The sequence below is a fragment of the Bufo gargarizans genome, chromosome 5 (genome assembly GCF_014858855.1).
Source record: "Bufo gargarizans isolate SCDJY-AF-19 chromosome 5, ASM1485885v1, whole genome shotgun sequence".
Lineage (NCBI taxonomy): Eukaryota > Metazoa > Chordata > Amphibia > Anura > Bufonidae > Bufo > Bufo gargarizans.
The window spans coordinates 306,688,892-306,709,899 of record NC_058084.1 but is presented as its reverse complement, the minus strand read 5'-3'; the positions used below and the strand labels follow the sequence as shown (position 1 = coordinate 306,709,899).

Sequence of the window (21,008 nt, the reverse complement as noted above, 5' to 3'; positions counted from 1 at the left end):
ACTACACCCCCCCCTTCCCTCCTGTCCGCGGATCTGCAAAACACATACGGACGTCTGAATGGAGCCTTACAGGGGGGTGATCACCCCATATAGACTCCCTGATCACCCCCCTGTCATTGATCACCCACCTGTAAGGCTCCATTCAGACGTCCGTATGTGTTTTGCGGATCCGCAAAATACTGACACAGACAATGTGCTTTCCGCATTTTGCGGATACGCACATTGCCAGAACTATATAGAAAATTCCTTTTCTTGTCCGCAATTGCATGTTCTATTAGCGCTACAAAAAACGCCTTGTTCGCCCTATCAGGCCTGATCTTGTGCGCACACTTGCGTTCAGTCCGCCCCACCGCAGTGACATAAATGTTTTTATTATGATCACTGCAAAAACACAGTAAAATCGCTGCGGCGCTATAAAGATCACTTTTGAGTTCATCGATTTTTTTTTTTTGGGCACGTTAGCGGAATTTTTTTTTTTCTTTTTTTCTTACAAAGTCTCATATTCCACTAACTTGTTACAAAAAATAAAATCTCACATGAACTCACCATACCCCTCACGGAATCCAAATGCGTAATTTTTTTTAGACATTTACAGTATATTCCAGACTTCTTCTTACGCTTTAGGGCCCCTAAAATGCCAGGGCAGTATAAATACCCCATTTGACCCCATTTCGGAAAGAAGACACCCCGAGGTATTCGCTGAGGGGCATATTGAGTCCATGAAAGATTTAACTTTTTGTCACAAGTTAGCGGAAAGGGAGACTTTGTGAGAAAAAACTAAAAAAATATTTTTCCGCTAACTTGTGCCAAAAAAAAAAAAAAATCTTCTATGAACCCGCCATGCCCCTCACGGAATACCATAATGGGGTCACATGTGGGGTATTTATACTGCCCTGGCATTTTAGGGGCCCTAAAGCATGAGAAGTAGTCTGGAATCCAAATGCCTAAAAATGCCCTCCTAAAAGATACTCATTGGAATTTGGGCCCCTTTGCGCACCTAGGCTGCAAAAGTGTCACACATGTGGTATCGCCGTACTCAGGAGAAGTAGGGCAATGTGTTTTGGGGTGTATTTTTACATATACCCAAACTTTGAGTGAGAAATATCTCTGTCAAATGACAACTTTGTTGACAACTTTTTTTTATCAAAGACATGTAGAACAATAAATTTAGAGAAAAATTTATATAGACATGTAGTTTTAATTGGAAAATTTTACAACCGAAAGTGAAAAATTAAGTTTTTTTGCAAAAATTTTGGTCAATTTCGATTAATATCAAGAAAAGTAAAAATGTCAGCATCAATGAAATACCACTAAATGAAAGCTCTATTAGTGAGAAGAAAAGGAGATAAAATTCATTTGGGTGGTAAGTTCTATGACCGATCAATAAACCGTGAACGTAGTGTAGTGCAGAATTGTAAAAAGTAGTCTGGTCATTAAGGGGGTTTAAGCTAGTGGAGCTGAGGTGGTTAAAGGGGTTGTCTCACTTCAGTAAGTGGGATTTATCATGTAGAGAAAGTTAATACAAGACACTTAATAATGTACTGTTATTATCTATATTGCTTCCTTTGCTGGTTGGATTCATTTTTCCATCATGTATACGCTGCTCGTTTCCATGGTTACATACCACCCTGGAATCCATCAGGGGTGGTTGTGCTTGCACACCATAGGCAAAAGCAACAGCATTTCTGGTGGCGGGGACCATGGGAGAACACATAGGCTGGTGCCTTTTCCTATATTGCGCAAGCACGACCACCGCTCACAGATTGCAGGGTGGTCTGTAACCATGGAAACAAGCAATGTATAATGTGATGGAAAAATGAATCCCTACAGCAAAGGAAGCAATATGGACAATCGCAATACATTAGTAAGTGCCTTGTATTAACTTTCTCTGCATGATAAATGCCACTTGCTGAAGTGAGACAACCCATTTAAGGACCAGTTCAGGTCTGAAGTCACATTGTGGGACTTGCATAGTAGAAACCACCCATAAATGACCCAATTTTAAAAACTACACCTGTCAAGTCACTCAAAACTGATTTTACAAACTTTGTTAACCCTTTAGGTGTTCCACAAGAATTAAAGGAAAATGGAGTTGACATTTCTAAATTTCACTTTTTTGGCAGATTTGCCATTTTAATCCATTGTTTTCTTTAAAACATTGAGGGTTAACAGCCAAACAAAACTCAATATCTATTACTCCAATTCTGTTAGCTTACAAAAACACCCCATATGTGGTCGTAAACTGACGTAAGGGCACACGGCAGGACGCAGAAGAAAAGGAGCGCCATATGGTTTTTGGAAGGCAGATTTTGCTGGACTGGTTTGTAGGTACCATGTCCTATTTGAAGCCCCCCTGATGCACCCCTACAGTAGAAACGCCCAAAAAGTTACCTCATTTTGGCATAAGGTGACAGTTTTGTTGGTACTGTTTTGGAGTACATATGACGTTTAATCGCTCTATATTAAGCTTTTTGTAAGGCGAGGTAACCCAAAAAAATGGCTGTTTTGGCACAGTTTTTTTTTTTTTTTTACTTGAAAATCTTTTATAATTTTTTTTATTTTTTTTAAACTTTATTTCTGTCCCACTCTAGGACTTCAACTTTTGGGGGTCTGATCACCTCTGCAATGCATTACAATACATCTGTATTGTAATGCATTGTCTGTTAGTGTACACTGATTAATACCCTAAGGCTCCATTCACACGTCCGTATAATGGGTCCGCATACGTTCCGCAAATTGCGGAATGGGTGTGAACCCATTAATTTTCTATAGGGATGGAAAAGATGCGGAGAGCACACTCTGTGCTCTCCACATCCACATTTCCAGGGCGCGCCCCCGATCTTACGGTCCGCGGCTCCGCAAAAAAATAGAACATGTCCTATTCTTGTCTGCAATTGCGGACAAGAATAGGCAGTTCTATGGGGGTGCTGGCTGAGTGTATTGCGGATCCGCAATGCACTACGGACGCCTGAATGGACCCTAACAGGTTGCCTAGGAGACCCAGCCTGGGGCTGGATCTCCTTGGCTTCCATAGAAGGCAGGTCCCGATGCCTTATAAGGCATTAGGCAGCCTTTGCAAGGCATCTGGCTGCCTTCTCACTCATTAGGCTTCCCGTCACCGCAGAGTGGTGACCCGATGGGCTCCTTCACTGACCGCAAACCCTTTCTATGCCGCAGTCAGCGATGACAGCGGTATAAAAGGGGTTAATCCGCCAGCATCAGCTTTTACAGTGACTGCTGGGCCCCCCGAAGTGATCGGGTAGGCACTGCTGCAACGCCCGCCCGATCACCATGACTTAATGGTACGTTAAAATGCGGCAAGTTACCTGCCGTCATGATGTACTTTTACGTCATGTGTCAGGAAGGGGTTAAACATCATTGGTATTGCCGCAACCAAAAATGACAGACTTAATTAAATATAAAAATATAGTTGCGCAGTGATTGCTGTAACGGAGAAAAGCCATTTTGATTTTTTTGGGTCACGCTGTCCCTCCACAAAAAAAATAATGGAATAATGGTGAGTGCTGGGACGTCTCTGGGTGCCGCTCTGTGTAGCCTGCTACTTAAAGTCCGGACCCTCTCTGACAGGGAGCTGCGATCAGCGGCAGTTAACCCCTCAGGTGCGGCACCTGAGGGGTTAACTGCCGCTGATCTGCTGCCAGTATCCGCCTCCTGTATTAAGAGTCAATTATCATTGGTGGCGCAGTGCGCCCACCCCTCTCAACCCCCCAGTATTAAAATCATTGGTGGCAGTGGCCACAGGGTCCCCTCCCCTTCTCATTGGTGGCAGTGGCCACAGGGTCCCCTCCCCTTCTCATTAGTGGCATTGGCCACAGGGTCCCCTCCTCTTCATTGGTGGCAGTGGCAGCTTCTGATCGGAGCCCCAGCTGTGTATTCCTGGGGCTCCGATCAGTTACCATAGCAGCCAGGACGCTACCGAAGCCCTGGCTGCCATAGTCAACTCCCTGCTGCCCTGTGCACAAAGCCCAGGGCAGCAGGGACAGTGTGAGGTCCTATTCACCCTAATAGAGCTCTATTAGGGTGAATATGACAAGGGATGACAATATCACAGGTTCTGGCCCCTAAGGGGGGAAATAATTATTAAATAAAAAGTGTAAAAAAAAAAAAAAGTTAAAAAACCCCCACCAAAATATTAAGTATAAGTCACCCCCTTTCCCAATTTCACATATAAAAAATATAAACAATAAATAAATAAACAAACATATCACATGTTGGCACGTCAGAAAAGTCTAAACTATTAAAATTCAAAAAAATTCTATGCGGTGAACGCCGGAACAAAAAAAAAAAAAAATTTGAACGCGATTCGCCATTTTTTTGTTTATTTTTTTTCACGTGGTATCGAATGGTATTGAGTATCGCAATACTTCTTTATGGTATTGAAATCAAATAAAAAATTTGGTATCGCAACAACTCTACTCTGTACTTCCACTGTATATGTGTGTGTGATTCTGTACACTGCCGCTGTATATGTGTGTGCATTACTGTACACTGCCGCTGTATGTGTGTGCGCGATTCTGTACACTGCCGCTGTATATGTGTGTGCAGTACTGTACACTGCCGCTGTATATGTGTGTGCAGTACTGTACACTGCCGCTGTATATGTGTGTGCGATTCTGTACACTGTCGCTGTATATGTTGTTAATGCCCATGTTGTTTGGTTCTAGACTTCTTTATATGTTAATTTAAGAGGTGTTATTTTTGTCCCTGAAAATAAGGCTTTATAAGGTTAAAAAAACAAACAAAAAAAAACGGCTCCTAACTTTTTTTTTAGCTGGCTCCTAGATTCCAAGGAAATTTGTCAAGCCCTGACCTAAGTTATACTGTAACTATGAAATGGAAGCATGTGTTGGTCAGTTTACCGATGGCTCATATGAAAGTAGAGGTGCAGATAGACAGTTGTACGTAAGAAGCTATAATATTCTGAGGACGCAGTGAATGTTATCATTTGCAATGACGGTAATAAGAGAGAGGTTTCATATTAAAGGTTGATCTAACATTTTTGGTTTTAGATTTTTTTTTTTTTTTTTTTTTTTATCCTTTCTCTCATTTGATTCTACTCTACAATCTTGCTGGTTGTTTTACTGTCTTAAGCAGTGAAGTGCTTAATGAAGTGAACTCCGCTCACATCCTTCTCCTGTGTTATTGCTTGCAGGGAATTTTGCCTGTGGAGTATATTAACAGCAGTAATCTCTTTAAAGCGGAGAGTATGCTTACTAATGCTTTCCAGATTCTGGAGCAGTTCAAGGTAAGTAATTATTGTTTAGAGGGCCTGTCTAATATTCATATTCTGTGGACTAAGAAGATAAATACCAAGAGGAAGGTGTCAACCCTAACAAATGACATTGGCATGTTATTATTTTATACTCATTTTATTGAGCAGTGAACAATACACACAACACGTACACAGCATATCTAGAGCTGTAACTGGGTCTAGTAAAGTGCAGTGGAGTCGGGCATACATTTCATAGGGGTACAAGGCGAGAGAAATAATGACATTACATTAAATACTAATGAACCCATCAAACATATGGTTAAGCCCTACACATTGAAATAAGTATTCAGCAAAGCAAGAGAGTTAAAGAAGGTGGTTTCTAACAGATGGGATCTACACTGTCACACTTGCCTCTCCTGGGCTTTTGGCCTACAAAATTTCAGAGCAATGTAGAATCCAGCTATATCACATTCTGAATAAAAGTCCTGGGCAGATGGGCAAGAGTGCATGGTCTAAAAGGGAGTAGCCATACCCCCAAATGTACCAAACAAAAAACAGAGTTAGACCAGCACCTCCAAACAGTATAAAAAAGGGTTTGGGTGCACGCCACCATAGCTGCAATGCAAAAGCAAACAAGAACTACAAGTAGCAGCACAGGAGGAGCATTTAAACTGGTGAGGGGGTAATTGCATTATAGGAGGGGAAGATGCAGATAGAGACCTGGGGAGAAGTGGAAGGAGAGACTTGAACAGTTTATAAGAAAATCTGTAGGGTAAAACATATCCAAAAAACTCTTAATTGTATGTATATTAATGCTAAAACCCTGACTAATAAAACTGGTGAACTAGGATTAGTGATGTGTGAGGAGGACTATGACATAACTGAGACGCGGCTGGATGATGGCTATGACTGGGCTGTTAATGTACAGGGTTACAGTCTGTTTAGAAAGGATCATCAAAACAAGAGAGGGAAGGGGTCTGCCTTTATGTAAAGTCCTGTCTAATGCCCACACTCCAGGAAGATATACATGGAGGCAAAAAATAAATAATGTAATGCTGTTAGGACTTTGTTATAAGCTACCTAATATACCAGAGTCCAAAGAAAATCTGCTACTAAACGAGATTGATGAGGCAGCAAATCATGAGGTCATTACAATGTGGGACTTCAACAACCCAGATGTAGACTGGAAAACTGAAACCTGTAGATCTCATAAAGGAAACAGGTTCTTGGCAATAGCCATAGATAACCACCTTTCTCAACTGTTTCAGGATGCGACTAGAGGGATGGCCATACTGGACTTAGTACTAACCAATAGACCTGACAGAACAACAGATGTGCAGGTCGGGAGACACCTGGGAAATTGTGACCATAAAATTATAACCTTCCAAAAGAGTGTTTCTTCAGGGAGGCACCAAAATACCTTTAACGTTAAAAAAGTTACATTTGACCAGCTAAGAGAGGCCATTGTCCTCAGTAACTGGGACAATGTCCTCAAAAATAAAAATACAGCCACAAAATGGGATTTTTTTTAAAACCATCCTAAACTCTCATTGTAAGAGGTACATACCTTATCAGAATAAAAGAGTGAGGAACAAGAAAAAACCATTGTGGATAAATAGAAATGTAAAGGAAGCAATAAATGACAAAAAGAAAGCATTTAAATCACTAAAACAGGAGGGAAGCAAGGAAGCATTGAAAAACTATGTAAAAGACAAATACAAGCAGCCAAACTGGAGACAGAACGATTAATTGCCAAAGAGAGTAAAAGTTTTCCTAAAATGTTCTTCAATGATATAACTGGTAAAAAGTATCATTCTGAAGGTATTGGCCCTTGCAAAGAGGAGAAAGCAAAGCTATTAAATATTTTTTTCTCCACTGTCTTCACTGAGAAAAATAAACTGTCAGATGAAATGCAGAATATAAAAGTAAATTCCCCATTAAAAGTGGCCTGTCTGACCCAGGAAGAAGTTAAACAGTGTCTTAAAATAGACAAATTGCCCGGACCAGATGGCATATACCCCCGTATCCTAAGAGAATTAAGTAATGTCATAGATAGACCCTTTTCTCTGATATTTAAGGACTCTATATTGACAGGGAGTGATCTGCAGGATTGGTGCATAGAAAATGTGGTGCCAGTATTAAAAAAAAGTAATAAAGAGCCAGAAACTATAGGCCGGTAAGTTTAACATCTGTTGTGGGTAAACTGTTTGAGTGTTTTCTAAGAGATGCTATCTTGGAGTACCTCAATGAAAATAAGCAAATAACGCCATATCAGCATGGCTTTATTAGGGATCGGTGATGTCAAACTAATTTAATTAGTTTCTATGCGGAGGTAAGTTCTAGACTTGACCGCCGTGAGTCAATGGATGTCATACATCTTGACTTCGCCAAAGCATTTTATACTGTACCACATAAAAGGTTAGTATATAAAATGACAATGCTCGGACTGGGAGAAAACGTCTGTATGTGGGTAAGTAACTGGCTCAGTGATAGAAAACAGAGGGTGGTTATTAATGATACACACTCAGATTGGGTCACTGTCACTAGTGGAGTACCTCAGGGGTCAGTATTGGGCCCTATTCTCTTCAATATATTTATTAATGATCTTGTAGAAGGCTTGCACAGTGAAATATAATTTTTTGTAGATGACACTAAACTGTGTAAAGTAATTAACACTGATAAGGACAGTATACTGCTACAGAGCGATCTGGATTACATCTGGATGTATTGCATTTTTCACTGAAGCCCCATTCACTTTTATGAGGCCAGGGCTGCGAGAAAAACGCTGAATATAGAACATGCTGCGATTCTCGCGCAACGCAGAAATTATGCTTGAGAGAAATACTCCTGTGCACAGAGCCATTGAAATGAATGGATCAGGATTGAGTGTGGGTACTGTGTGTTTATTGCACCCACGTGGAAAATTCACTCGTGGGAAAGAGGCCTTAACGAGGACCTGCCGCCACTTCTGTCATGTCTGCTTTAGTAAATAATTTTTTCCCATGTAATAAAGATTCTGGTGCATCTTTTCATTTTTTTTTTTACTCGTTTTATTGAAAAGTAACAAGTTAAGGCATAAGTACAGATACAATTGTACAAGATTGTCAATATACTATACACGAGTGACGTGAACAATAAAGTTATTCCACAGTCAATGATAAATATGTATATGTGTAAAAACATCATTGTTCGTTTTATGCAATACAAATACAATACAATGAAGCAGGTGAATGCCTGTTGCAACATTTGATACATGTGTGTGTTGTTCCATCTCCTGTTATTGCTCCTATAAGTTTTACAAGTGGAAGCTGTGTCCCTGCAGGGTCTGCTGCTAGTCAATCAATGCTGCCAGTGGCAGACACCCATTGACAGATTCATTTATAAACTTCTAGTAGCAATACATGAAGAAGAGAACAACATGCAGTTATATGAAAATATGCTCCAATATTATTGTTACATGGTGAATAAAATTATTTTCTAAAACAGACCTGTCGTTGTAGTGGTGACAGATCCTCTTTAACCCCTTCCTGACATCCGCCGTATATGTACAGCGGATATTGCATCTTTAAAGATGACGGTTGCTCCTTAGTGGAGTGAGTGCCATAGCTGCCGGGTGCACACAGCCAACCCCCCGGGGCTAATGTCTGCTGATCGATTCTGGAGATAGGTCATCAATATTAAAAGCTCAGAGAACCCCTTTAAATTAAACAAACAATAAAAACAAATAAACCTCATATGCATCGCTGCTCCATAAACACCTGTACTATTAAAATCTAAAAAAATGTGTCCCATATATTGAATGGTATAACATATTTTTTTTTTATCTCATCGCCTCCCCAAAAAATATTGAATAAAAAGTGATCCAAACGTCATACCCACCCAAAAATGTTATGAATAGAAACTACAGATCATCCCTCTACAAAAGAGCCTGTAAACATAGCTATAAAAAAATGTAATGGGCGTCAGAATATGGAGAGGAAAAGAAGAAAATTATTTTTCCCAAAGTTTTTATTTTTTCTCAGTCTTAAAAAATACGAAAAACTATACAAAATTGGTATCACTGTAATTATTTTGACGTAGAGAATAGAGGTAATTGGTCAGTTTTACCACATAATTAACACAGTAAAAAGAAAGAAAACCTAAAACTGTTGCATAATTGGATTTTGTCTCCAATTCCACCCCATTTGAATTTTTTCCAGCTTCCCACTACATCATATGCAGTATTACATGGTGGCATTAGAAAGTACAACTTATCTCGCAAAAAACAAACCCTCATACATCTATCTGAACAGAAGAATAAAAAAAGTTATGTCTCTGGGAAGACAGGGAGTAAAAAAACAAAAATTGCCATGTCATCAAGGGCTTATCTATCGGGGCTATCTTTTTAGAAAGGGATATGTTTATCACTGAGAATAGGAAGGTTGGAATTAATTGATGCTAGGGTATTGGATTTCACACCCATTTGTCAGTTTATTCAGAATTTCCTAGTAGTACTAACCGAGTAAGGACACAAGGGTATGTTCACACGGTGTCTTTTGCCATAGAACTGTGATGTGGACACTTGGTTTCTGCCTCCTGTTCTTTTCAGTGGGAGAGAGTGTGGAGGATCACAGAGTGGTGTCATAAATCCATGGCCTGCGCCGATAAGGGACATGTCCATTCTCTTTAAGCCTCCTCTCCATGATCTTCAGTGCTGCTTCCCTTTGAAATAAATGGGGGGCAGAAACCACAAAGCTGCCGACAGGATGTGTGCGAAATTTCGTCACAGCTGTCTGTGCCAAAATTTCACATTAAAGCCCACCTTGTGAACGACCCCTTAGAGTTCTAAGAACTCGGTATGCTTATATAATCTGGAATGTATTAATCTACTGACATGTCCACTTTATACTTTTGTGTCTCTTAAATGTAAACCTTTTTTTTTTTTTTTTTTTTCAGGTCAAAATGGCACAAAAAAAACTAACAACATTATCTTTCCTGTTTTCTCCTTTTAGGTAGGTGATTTATTTTTACATGTGTACTGTTAATTTCATTTTTCCGATTTAAAGAGGACCTTTCACCATTCCGGACAAATCTGTTTTAATAGCTTCATGCATTCCCCATGTAATAACAGTTCGGGAGCATCTATTCTTATGTCTCTGTTGTGCCATTCCTTTATTATTTCCACTAGAAGTTATGAATGAATTGCTAGCAGTCTGCAGTAAGGGTACAGAGGGGTGGTAACAAGTTGGGGTGGGGTGGGGTGGGGGGGGGTGTACCTGCACAGACTGAAAATAACAGCACTGATTGGATAGAGTCAGACTATGCAGGTACACCCCCCCCCCCAACTGGTTACCTCCCCTTTGTACCCTTACTGCAGACTGCTAGCAATTCATTAATAACTTCTAGCAGAAATGATGAAGGAATGGCAGAACATAGAGACATAATACTAGAGGCTCCAGGATTGTTATTACATTGGGAATGCATGAAGCTATTAAAACAGGTGTGTCCGGGGCGGTGAAAGGTCCTCTTTAATAGATTACCCATGTAGTAGAGTTAACACTCATGATTTCTGAGATGTGTTATCTAAACTAAGCAAACCCCTTCAATTGCTTTGTTTCAAGATAACGATGATTTAAGAAATTTGAGTTAAGAGTTTGAGTGCTAACCCTGCTACATCTGTAGTTTATGCTCCACTTCAGGCATTGTTCAAACCAGCATTACATTTAGGGAATCGAAGCAAAAATTGTAAACCAGAGACCTGATGAACAGAGGCCATTTGGTATTGCATGTGTCATCAGAAAATCACAAATTAGAAATCTGTTTTGCCACAAAAAGAAATGTGTATTATTATTATTTCATTAATGAAAGGAACAGTATTTCTATGAAATTAAAGAGGACCTTTCACCGATTATTACAATGTGAACTAAGTATACAGACATGTAGAGCGGCGCCCGGGGATCTCACTGCACTTACTATTATCCCTAGGTGCCGCTCCGTTCTCCTGCTATTCCCTCCGGTATCTCCGCTCACTAAGTTATAGTAGGCAGAGATTTCAGTCCCAAAGTTTTGGTAGGCGGAGTCTGCCCTTGTTCTGCTCTAGCACTGGCCAATCGCAGTGCAGAGCTCACAGCCTGGGAGGTTATTCGATGCGATTGGCCGGCGCTACAGAAGAACAAGGGCAAACTCTGCCTACTATAACTTAGTGAGCGGAGATACCGGTGGGCATAGCAGGAGAACGGAGCGGCGCAGTGAGATCCCCGGGCGCCGATCTACATGTCTGTATACTTAGTTCACAGTGTAAATATAGGTGAAAGGTCCTCTTTAAAGCTGATCTGTTACCATAATATTCTGCCCTATTTAACGGGAACCTGTTGCTAGTTTTGGAGTCACTAAGCCACTAGCATGTTGTTGTGCAGTTGGAGTTTAGAGGTCCCTTTCCACGTCAAAACCTGCGATTGGGTGTAGTGTCCCAGGCTTCATTTGCACATTGCACATGCGGCGGATGATGTTGGGTCCTGGACTCATCCTAAACAATACATATATAGACAGGTTTTGAATGATAAACTGCAGCTGCATAACAACATGTTGATGGTTTAGTAGCTTCAAACATGGTGACAGGTTCCATTTAAAGGGGTATCCCTATGTGGACATTAATGGCATATTGATAGGATATGCTGTAAATGTCCCATAGATGTCACCCACTCTTATCTCAAGATTGGGGCGCAGAACTGAATAGAGAGTATATGGCACATGCACAGCCAACCCCTCCATTCACCACTGTGGGACTTCTGTTAATAGCTTAGCGCTAGTAATAAAAAAAAAAATGGTTATAATTACTTTATTGTGTCCTGTATAGCCATGTTATCATAGGGCTAGCTGGATGATAATGACTATACCTGCCATTGTCATCCAGTTTCCACCAATTTGTGAAAGGAAACTTTGCCTAGTTACACAGTTGAATGGGAGATGGACAGTTGTGTGACAGTTCTTGTGGGAGCTGTAATGGGTTATATATTGGTTGTCACTCAGCTTTCAAATAAAGCAATAAAACCACAATGCATCAGAATAGAAATTGTGACAGCTGACCTATATATTGTATGCTGTATTTGTAGTGCATGTATTCCTTACAATAACTCTTACATATACTTTTATGCTTACGGTAGTTATCGAATCATTGCATTTTATACTAAACACTTTCTGAAATGCCCTGTTAATATGATCAGCCTTACACTGAGCAGTACAATGTGTATTTATAAGAATATATAGTTTGAGGGGCTTTTCCCCATCGTGAATGGCAGGTAACCTTTCAGAGAGAGATTTTCCAATAGAGATATAAGATGTCGGATTCATGAATTGATTTTTGTCATAAGGAAAAGGTGAATCCAGGTTAAAATAATATTTTAGCATACTTGTAAATGTTATATTGAGTTTAGAAAATGCATGAAAACAAGTCATTTAGTTAATCCCACGGCAGATTGAACGTAGTGTTTGCACAGACCACTGTACGTGTATGGCACTCTGCTCGAGTGGGCACAGGAGTGATCAGTACAGGAGCCTGGCTGTTTTTGACAGCCAGACCCCTGCTGTGTCTGCTGGCATCGCTGAAAGCGCTGATGCTAGCATAATAACCCCTTAGATGCTGCTGTCAATGCTGACCGTGGCATCTAAGAGGTTTACAGACAGAGGGGGCTCCTTCTCTCAACCCATCAGCTCCCCACAGTGCAATCAATCAATTACTGCATTTCCATACCCATTAGAACCCGGCTTTGAATTCAAATAGTGTGGTGTAAGTTTCAGATAGCATGTGCTTGGCACAATATACGGTACCGGGCACTGAAATGCCATATATGTGGAAAAATAGCAATTTTCGTTTTGCATTGCCCCTGTGCATTAATTTCTGCAAAATAGCAGTGGTGTATAAATGCTCTCTCCAACCCTTAATACCTTGATGAGGGGGCTTCCATTTATTATTGCACCCCGGAGCATCTACAGTTGTCAGCATAAGATGTGCAAATCGCCACATTAGGCCTCCAAATGCACAAAATACTCCTGAGCCCTCTCTTGCATTAAGGCAGCAGATTAGGACCATGGTGTATTTAAAACCAGCAAACAGAGCATAATAATAAGAGGGCTTTTTTTTTTTTTTTTTTTTTTTTTTTTTTTTTTTTTTTTTTTTACACATTGGCACCCGCAGGACACAAAATATTCGGCACTGAAGTGTCATATCTGTGTAAAAATTGCAATTTTCACTTTGCATCATCTACTGTGCATTCATTTTTGCAAAACACCTGTTGATTAAAAATGCTTACAACACCCATTAAATTCTGTGAGGGGTGTGGTTTCCAAAATGGGATCACTTCTTGGGAGTTTCATTTAACCTCAGAGCCTCTTTAGTTATCAGCCAGTGCTGTATAAATCACCAAATTCGGCCTCAAATGCACATGATGAGTAGTTTAAGACCACATAGGGGTTAAAATGTGGTGTGCTTTTTCTTCTGTTACCAATTGTGAAAATGAAACGTTTGAGGCTAAAACTACATTTAATTGAAATACAATGTAATTTTTAATTTCATGTGCCCCTAAGTAAATTCTCTAAAGGGTTTAGTTTGCAAAATGGTGTTCTATTTTGGGGTTTTATACTGTACTGGTACCCCTGGGACCTCTGCAAATGTGACATGGCACCCAAGAACCATTCCAGCGAAATCTGACCTCCAAATAGCGCTCCTTCCCTCCTGAGCCCTGCTGTGTGCCCATAGAGTAGGTTATGACCAGGAAAAATTGGGTAACTCATTTTGGGGTGCCTTTTCTTCTGTTACTTCTTGTGGAAATGAAAAATGGGGGCTAAAGCAAAATTGTATCGGAAAAAATTTGATTTTTCATTTCAGTGTCTAAATTTTATCAAACACCTGTGGTTCCTAAAGTGCTCACTACACCCCACAATAAATTCCTTAAGGGGTCTCGTTTCCAAAATGGGGTAACTTTTTTGGGGGTTTTCACTGTAGAGGTACCTCAGGGTCTCTTCATATGCGACATGGCGCCCAAAAACCATTCCAGCAAAATCTTCCCTACAAAAACCATACAGTATCCTTCCCTTCTGATTACTGCCGTGTGCCCACAGCAGTTTACAACCACATATGGAGTGCCTTATGAAAATGAAATATTTGGGGCTGACGCAACATTTTATTGGTAAAAATGAAATTTTTCATTTTCTCAGCTAAGTATCTCTAAATTGTATGAAACACCTCAGAAATTTCCTTGAAGGTGGAGTTTCCAAAATGGGGTAACTTTTGGGATATTTCCACTGTAGTGGTACCTCATGTGAGATCACAACTAAAAACCATTCCAGCAAAATCTGACCTCCAAGAACTGTACAGGGCTCCTTCCCTTCTTAGCCCTGCGGTGTGCCCATACAGCAGTTTATGATCAGTTTATAATTTTGCTTTAATTCCTGTGGAATACCTAAAGGGTTAACCAAGTTTCTGAAATAAGTTTTGACTCATTTGAGTGGTGTAGTTTCTAAAATGGGATCATTGATGGGTGGAACTATTGCCAAATGCCTTTAAAGGGTGTTTTGGGACTTAACTATAGATGGGCTATCTTCAGGATAGGTGATCAATATCTGATTGGTGGGGGTCTGACTCCCCCCCCCGGCACCCCCACCGATCATCTGCTTGAAGGATACGTGGCAACTGGCCAAATGCAATAGCCTCTTTCTTGGCATGTGAAATAATATACATCATGACCTTTCAGCCCATTCAAGTGAATGGGATTGAGCTCTGATACTAATTACAGGTGCTATATAGTGTATGGCAGGCATGTCCAAACTGCGGCCCTCCAGCTGTTCCAAAACTACAACTCCCAGCATGCCTGGATAGCTTACAGCTATTTGGGCATGCTGGGAGTTGTAGTTTTGCAACAGCTGGAGGGCCGCAGTTTGGACATGCCTGGTGTATGGCAATATACTCTGCAACCCCTTTTAAAACAGTTGATTGGCTGGGGGAATAGTAAGTGGGGAAAGTATTTAAAATGTATACCCCTGATGGAAGCCTCTGACATATGCCACTGTATGGTCATAGAGTAGCATAGACCTCCAACATTATATATTTATTTTACTTACTGTCACTGACATATTCCGCAGCAGTTTACAGGCATTATCATCACGCTTTATAATAAAATGTACACTTTAGGGGTATGCACTTTTCTGTAGTATGTCCCTGAACTGGATAACATACTCAACTATGATATTCCATACAGTAAAAAAATCTATATCCATGCATACCTCCCAAGGATTTTGACTGCGTTCGAAGAGTGCGGCACTGTTGGTACATTTGGTAAATTCCTGGGGCATAAACCAAGCATAGAGGAAAAACATTACATGGATAGAGCCTTATTTATCATTCCTTAATTCTGTTAAAAAAATAAATAAATGTTTTCTATCTTCTTTTATATTTTCCTGGAGGCAATTTTATTTTGTTCCCATCCTTCAATTTGATCCTGATTTTGAGCTTTAAAGGTGTTGTCCAGGATTTCAAGACTATTGACTTGTCCTCTGATTAGGGCATCAATATCTGATTGGTGGGGGGCAGACACTCCACACTGTCATCAATTGGCTATTTCAGGGTTGCTCCTGCATTGGATGTCAATGGCAGAACTGCTCAACTCCCTCCATTGTGCAGTGGACAAAGCTGCTAACTACAAGACCGCTCCCATTCACTTCAAAGGGAACAGTTCTCGACACAATGAATGGAGGTTTGTAGTTCCTAAAGCTGGATCTACTGCTGAACAGCGGGAATGCGAGGTCCCAGACCCCCACCAATCAGATTTTAATACCCTATCCTGAAAAGAGGTCATCAGTAGTAAAATCCTGGACAACACCTTTAAGAACAATCGTAGAAATATGGAGATAGTGGTGACTTGGAGTTGAAACTTGAGCGCCATATCACTGCTGCGACAAGTCATTAGTGGCAGCAACATATGTGACCACTGTCCATGCCGGAAGTTTACAAGCAGGGACTGAAGCGAGGTGGACTGAAGTGGAGTACCCATTTAAAGAGCAACCATTCTTTTGTTTTTGTTTTTTAAAGTAAAAAATGCTATTCTGCAAAATTAGTGTTGGCCCATCTAAAACATTGATGGCATACCGCTAGGATGATATGCCATTAATGTCAGATAAGTGCGGGTCCCACTTCTGGCACCTTCTCCTATTTAGAGAATGGAACCCCGAAGTGTAGCAGAGCATACCATTCATGTGCGGTGTGCTTTCCATTCATTGCTATGAGAATTTTGAAAATAGTCAGTTGGGCAATTTGTGGAACTTGCAAGCTGTTAAGAGGGTGGCCGCACATGTGTGGCTGTTTTTTATTTACTTTAGAAGTCCTGTTCAGGACATACAGTAGGTGCAGATCCCAGAGGTGAGACACGCAGCTATCTGACATTTATAGAATATCATCCTAGTGATATGCCATCATTGTCCCAGCTGGGAATACCTCTTTAACTTCATGCTAGATCTCCAAGTCCCATTTTTTCCATACAGTACCCAAAATGTCATGTTTTCCTTCAAACTTTTTTATCGGTAAAGTGATTTTCCCACAATAAAAATGTATCAATATACTGAGGGAAAAACTATAGGTTTTATACAGGGTTGAACAGTATACAAAAAGCAGTTTTTCTTGATCTTTTAAACAAGTCAATATCCTTTCACTAGAATTGTTTTTTACCAGCTACAGCCTTAAATTATTTAATTTATCTAGCGTTTTATTACACTCAAGTATTGTGATTTATCATGATAGTTTGCTTTACACAGCAGGCCCAAATACTGGGAAGACCAAATAGTTGGTGGACCATGTTTCTTCATAGTTCTTTTAAATGACTTTAAATTGTTTAGACCTTGAAAGCAATCCTTCAGCTCGCAGGCAGCGAGTTCAATTTTAAGAGTACATGCCTCACTGACTCTATTACTTTTAAGCTGTTGCTTGGCCACATTGTGCATCATTTGCTAAGATAAGTTATAACTATGACTTCCCCAGAGTTCAACAGCTGAGCTGGAAAACTTGCTTCTGTATCTTGCTGTAAAGAAACTTTGCTGAATGCTTGAGAAATATTGAGAAACTGCCTGGTCGATAAGAATCTTTGGCTCTCTGCTTTATTTTTCATTAGTACATCTTTGTTTCAGGCTCATTCTTAACACTATAATAAAATGTAACTTTTCGGTTTTAATTTAATTTTATACAAAGATACACAATGGGTGTGAAGCCATTGTGCCGACTCACTGGTTTGGCTTTTGGCTAAACCTAAGGGTTTTGTCCTGGTGGCCTCCTGGTATTCCCCCTTTCACCCCCATGCACGGAACTAGACTTCACTGCAGGAAATCCAACCACTCCACTGGAATAGTCCCAGTATAGTTGCCAGCTGGCCCACGGGGGCGAGGCACAGGGCTGGATTCTTCTGTCTCCTCCCTGGCAGAAGAAGGGTTTGATGCTGAGGAAAGGCCTGAGCTAGCTGTCCCTTTCTCTCTCAGAAGGCTGGTACCCTGGTCAAAGTTTTGAGGCTCATGGTCTGTGGTTCAGTAGTCTGGGTGGCTCCTTGGTCACAGGGCTGGTGACCCATGGTCTGTGGCTCAGCATCACCATCTCAGCATCTTCTTCTGGTCACTTATGCAGGCTGACATGAGTCTCCCCTCCAAGCACTGTCCCTAACTGCAGAACACTAGGGGCTCTGACTGCTCTCCGTATATACCATTCCTAGCTAGACGGGAATCTTCTAGTGGGAGGGGTGGAGTGGAGAAACTCAGCACAAACAATTAGGCCCCTTGCAGACGAGCGTTCCTCCCGCAGCAGGTCCGCATCACAGCACCCGGCCTGACCTCCCAGCACTGACGGTATTCATATAGCATTATATTGATTTATGATGCTATGTAACCCTTTAAAGTTCTGGAATGTATTGGATAACACTGGCAGCATTATGCCAGTGTTATCCAATACATTCCAGAACTGTAAGGGTTACATAGCATCATAAATCAATATGATGCTATGTGACCCTCAGCAGCGCTGAGAGGTCAGGCCAGGAGCTGCGCTGCGGACTCGCTGCGGGAGGAACGCCCATCTACAAGGAGCCTTACAGTTACCACTCCCCTTTGGCATAGACTTACATTAGAGCTTTAGATGATACTCAATGACGCAGCAGTTTTTCCAGATGAAAACAAGTTTCTAGGCATAACAAAAGAGCTAAACCAGACAGTCACAAGGTCAGTCTGTCTGGGTTTGGTGGTAAACAAGTCTGGTATTTTCCCTCCAAAACATGCTTTTCTTTAAACCCTATGGCAGCTGTGGAAAATTACCAGCTTCTTATTCAAAGTCCCAAAAGTCTCTCAGTATTCATTAACCCTTTCCACATACATATAAAATGCAGTTAAACAGTACTAAACCATGCAAATTAACCCTTTCAAGTGAAGTAAAGTAAGAAGTTTATAACTTTGCATAGGAGAAACAGGGGGAAATGTCCACAAATGTACATACTTCACAGAACCCCTTCTCCAGGGAATTACAACTGGTCATTAGGGGACAGACCTGGATTAGGGCAGGCAGAGTTGGTGCATATCTTTAATACAAATCTGAGGTCAGGGCAGGCAGGAGAGGATCAGAATCGGTAAACAGGCATTCACAGGTAAACATACAGAAAAAGTACACCTACACTAGGATTAGCAAACGCTAGAATACCTAAAGCTCAGGCAAAGGAGAAAAAGTACACCTACACTAGGATTAGTAAACGCTAGAATACCTAAAGCTCAGGCAAAGGGGTGAAACCACCAACCCAGTATAAATAGGAGACCTAATCAGCAGCTGGACAGAGAGCAAGAGGGAAGGATTAACCTCAGCAGTACCTCAGAGAATTTACTGAGAATTAGCCCCAATACACACCAGGTGAGTAGAGTGACACCTGCACCCACCCAGGATAGAGGAGCGGAGGTGGAACCAGGCCGCCAGCGTAACATGCAGATTGGGAGTGAAAACTCTGGAAACTTGGACTTTCCTGGTGTTTAAAGGGAGTTTGTCATATAAATTTCACTAATATAACTACCAGCAATGGCCTTTAGAACGTTGTACAAGCATTATAACTAGACTTGAGTGCATTGAGCTTTGAATTTAACAAAGTCATTTTGTTAAAAAAAAACTTTTAATGCTGTTTCCTTACAGCATTAAATAAAATGTATGGGCTCTGTATAGTTAAACTTTGTCTTGGCCTATCCTATTTTGTGTTTTTAAAAACATTTTAAAATAGGAATCCAAAGTAGGCTTTGGTACCGATGTACCAGCCATTACCAAAGCTCACTTTGGATCTTTATTTTAAAATATTTTTATATACGCAGATAGAAATACCTTAGTCATTCACTGAAGTCTCATGCAACTTAGGCAGAGATGAAGTGTGGCTACACGGAGCCCATATATTTTAATGCTGTACGGAAACAGCATTAACAAAAACGTTTTTTATTTTTATTTTTTATCAATCGACTTCAGATCTATGATCTGAAGCTCGATTTCACTCAAGCCTAATTATGACCTTACCTTTATGTCATCTGGGTATTTATTCCATGTCCAGTAAAAACACTTTTATCTCTATGAAAAAAGATTCCCAAGTGCCCAGCAGGGCAGGCTTTCCGTTTAAAGTGCCCGAGCATGCCGCCCTTCCTCGGAGTCTGCTCCTCCACTAACCTCCCAAGGCTTCCTGCCCTCTCCCATGACGTTATGGCGATGCCAGGAAAGAAGCCTTGGGAGGTTGCGGCAGGAGCAGACTGTGGGGAAGGGCAGTGCGATTGGACACTTTGAAAAGGAAAGCCCATCCAGCTGGCCACTTGGGAGCTGTTTTTCATAGGGATAAGTGCTTTTCCTGGACATGGAGCAAACACCCAGATGACATAAAAGATCTGTTAGAACGCTTTAACAAAAGGTTGTCCGGGTTCAGAGCTGAACCTGGACATACCCTTATTTTCATCCAGGCAGCCCCCCTGAGGCTAGCATCGGAGCATCTCATGCTCCGATGCGCTCCCTTGCCCTGCGCTAGATCGTGCAGGGCACGGGCTTTTTTGTTTATCATAACACACTGCCGGGCAAAAACTTCTGCCCGGCAGTGTGTTCGGTGACGTCAACGTCTCTGATGGGCTGTCTTTAGCGCTGCCCTAGCCATTTTACTGGCTAGGGCAGCGCTAAATCCCACCCATTAGTGCCGGTGACATCACCGGGCTTCCTGGCAGCCCTATGGAGAGCCCCGGTACGTCACCGGATCTCCAAAAAATGCCTTTGTCCTGTGCGCTTTAGCGCAGGGCAAATGAGCGCATCGGAGCATGAACTGCTCTGATGCTCAAGTCGGGGGTCTGCTCTGAACCCAGACAACCCTTTTAACTGAATAAAAAGAGTAAAAAAAGAGTAAAACTGTAGAATTAGAATACATTCTATAGCCTAAGGTTTATAGCAATATGTTAAAGGTAATTCTCCTACAGTGTGTAGTAATCTACATTAACCTATTACTTTTGTTAAAATGGTTTTATAATTTGCTCACCTTTTAATGACTCCATGTGGTCATTTTATCTCTAACTATTTGTTAACAGCAAGTGTATAGATTAGTATCACCAGCTTAATTACCCTTCAGTGGTCTCTCACACTTCTTGTAGCTCAAAATGCTGGTAATATACAGTACAGCATGTGATCCATAGATTTAATAACAGTAATGGTATTAGCTGAGAGGAGACCAGACTATAAAATGGAGAGATTTCCTTGTACGTAACAAAATGTATTGCAAATAAT

At 41.0% G+C, this 21,008-nt stretch overlaps 1 protein-coding gene across 3 annotated transcripts in view; it reads left to right on the top strand.

Annotated features, from left to right (window-relative positions):
* Nucleotides 1-21,008, top strand: part of PIGN (phosphatidylinositol glycan anchor biosynthesis class N) — a 306,078-nt gene that overhangs the window by 101,037 nt on the left and 184,033 nt on the right. For all 3 annotated transcript variants that reach the window (XM_044295070.1, XM_044295067.1, XM_044295069.1), the window contains exons 11-12: nucleotides 5,174-5,266; nucleotides 10,169-10,224. In XM_044295070.1, the coding sequence (XP_044151005.1) occupies nucleotides 5,174-5,266; nucleotides 10,169-10,224 (149 nt within the window). The remainder of the gene's footprint in view (nucleotides 1-5,173; nucleotides 5,267-10,168; nucleotides 10,225-21,008) is intronic.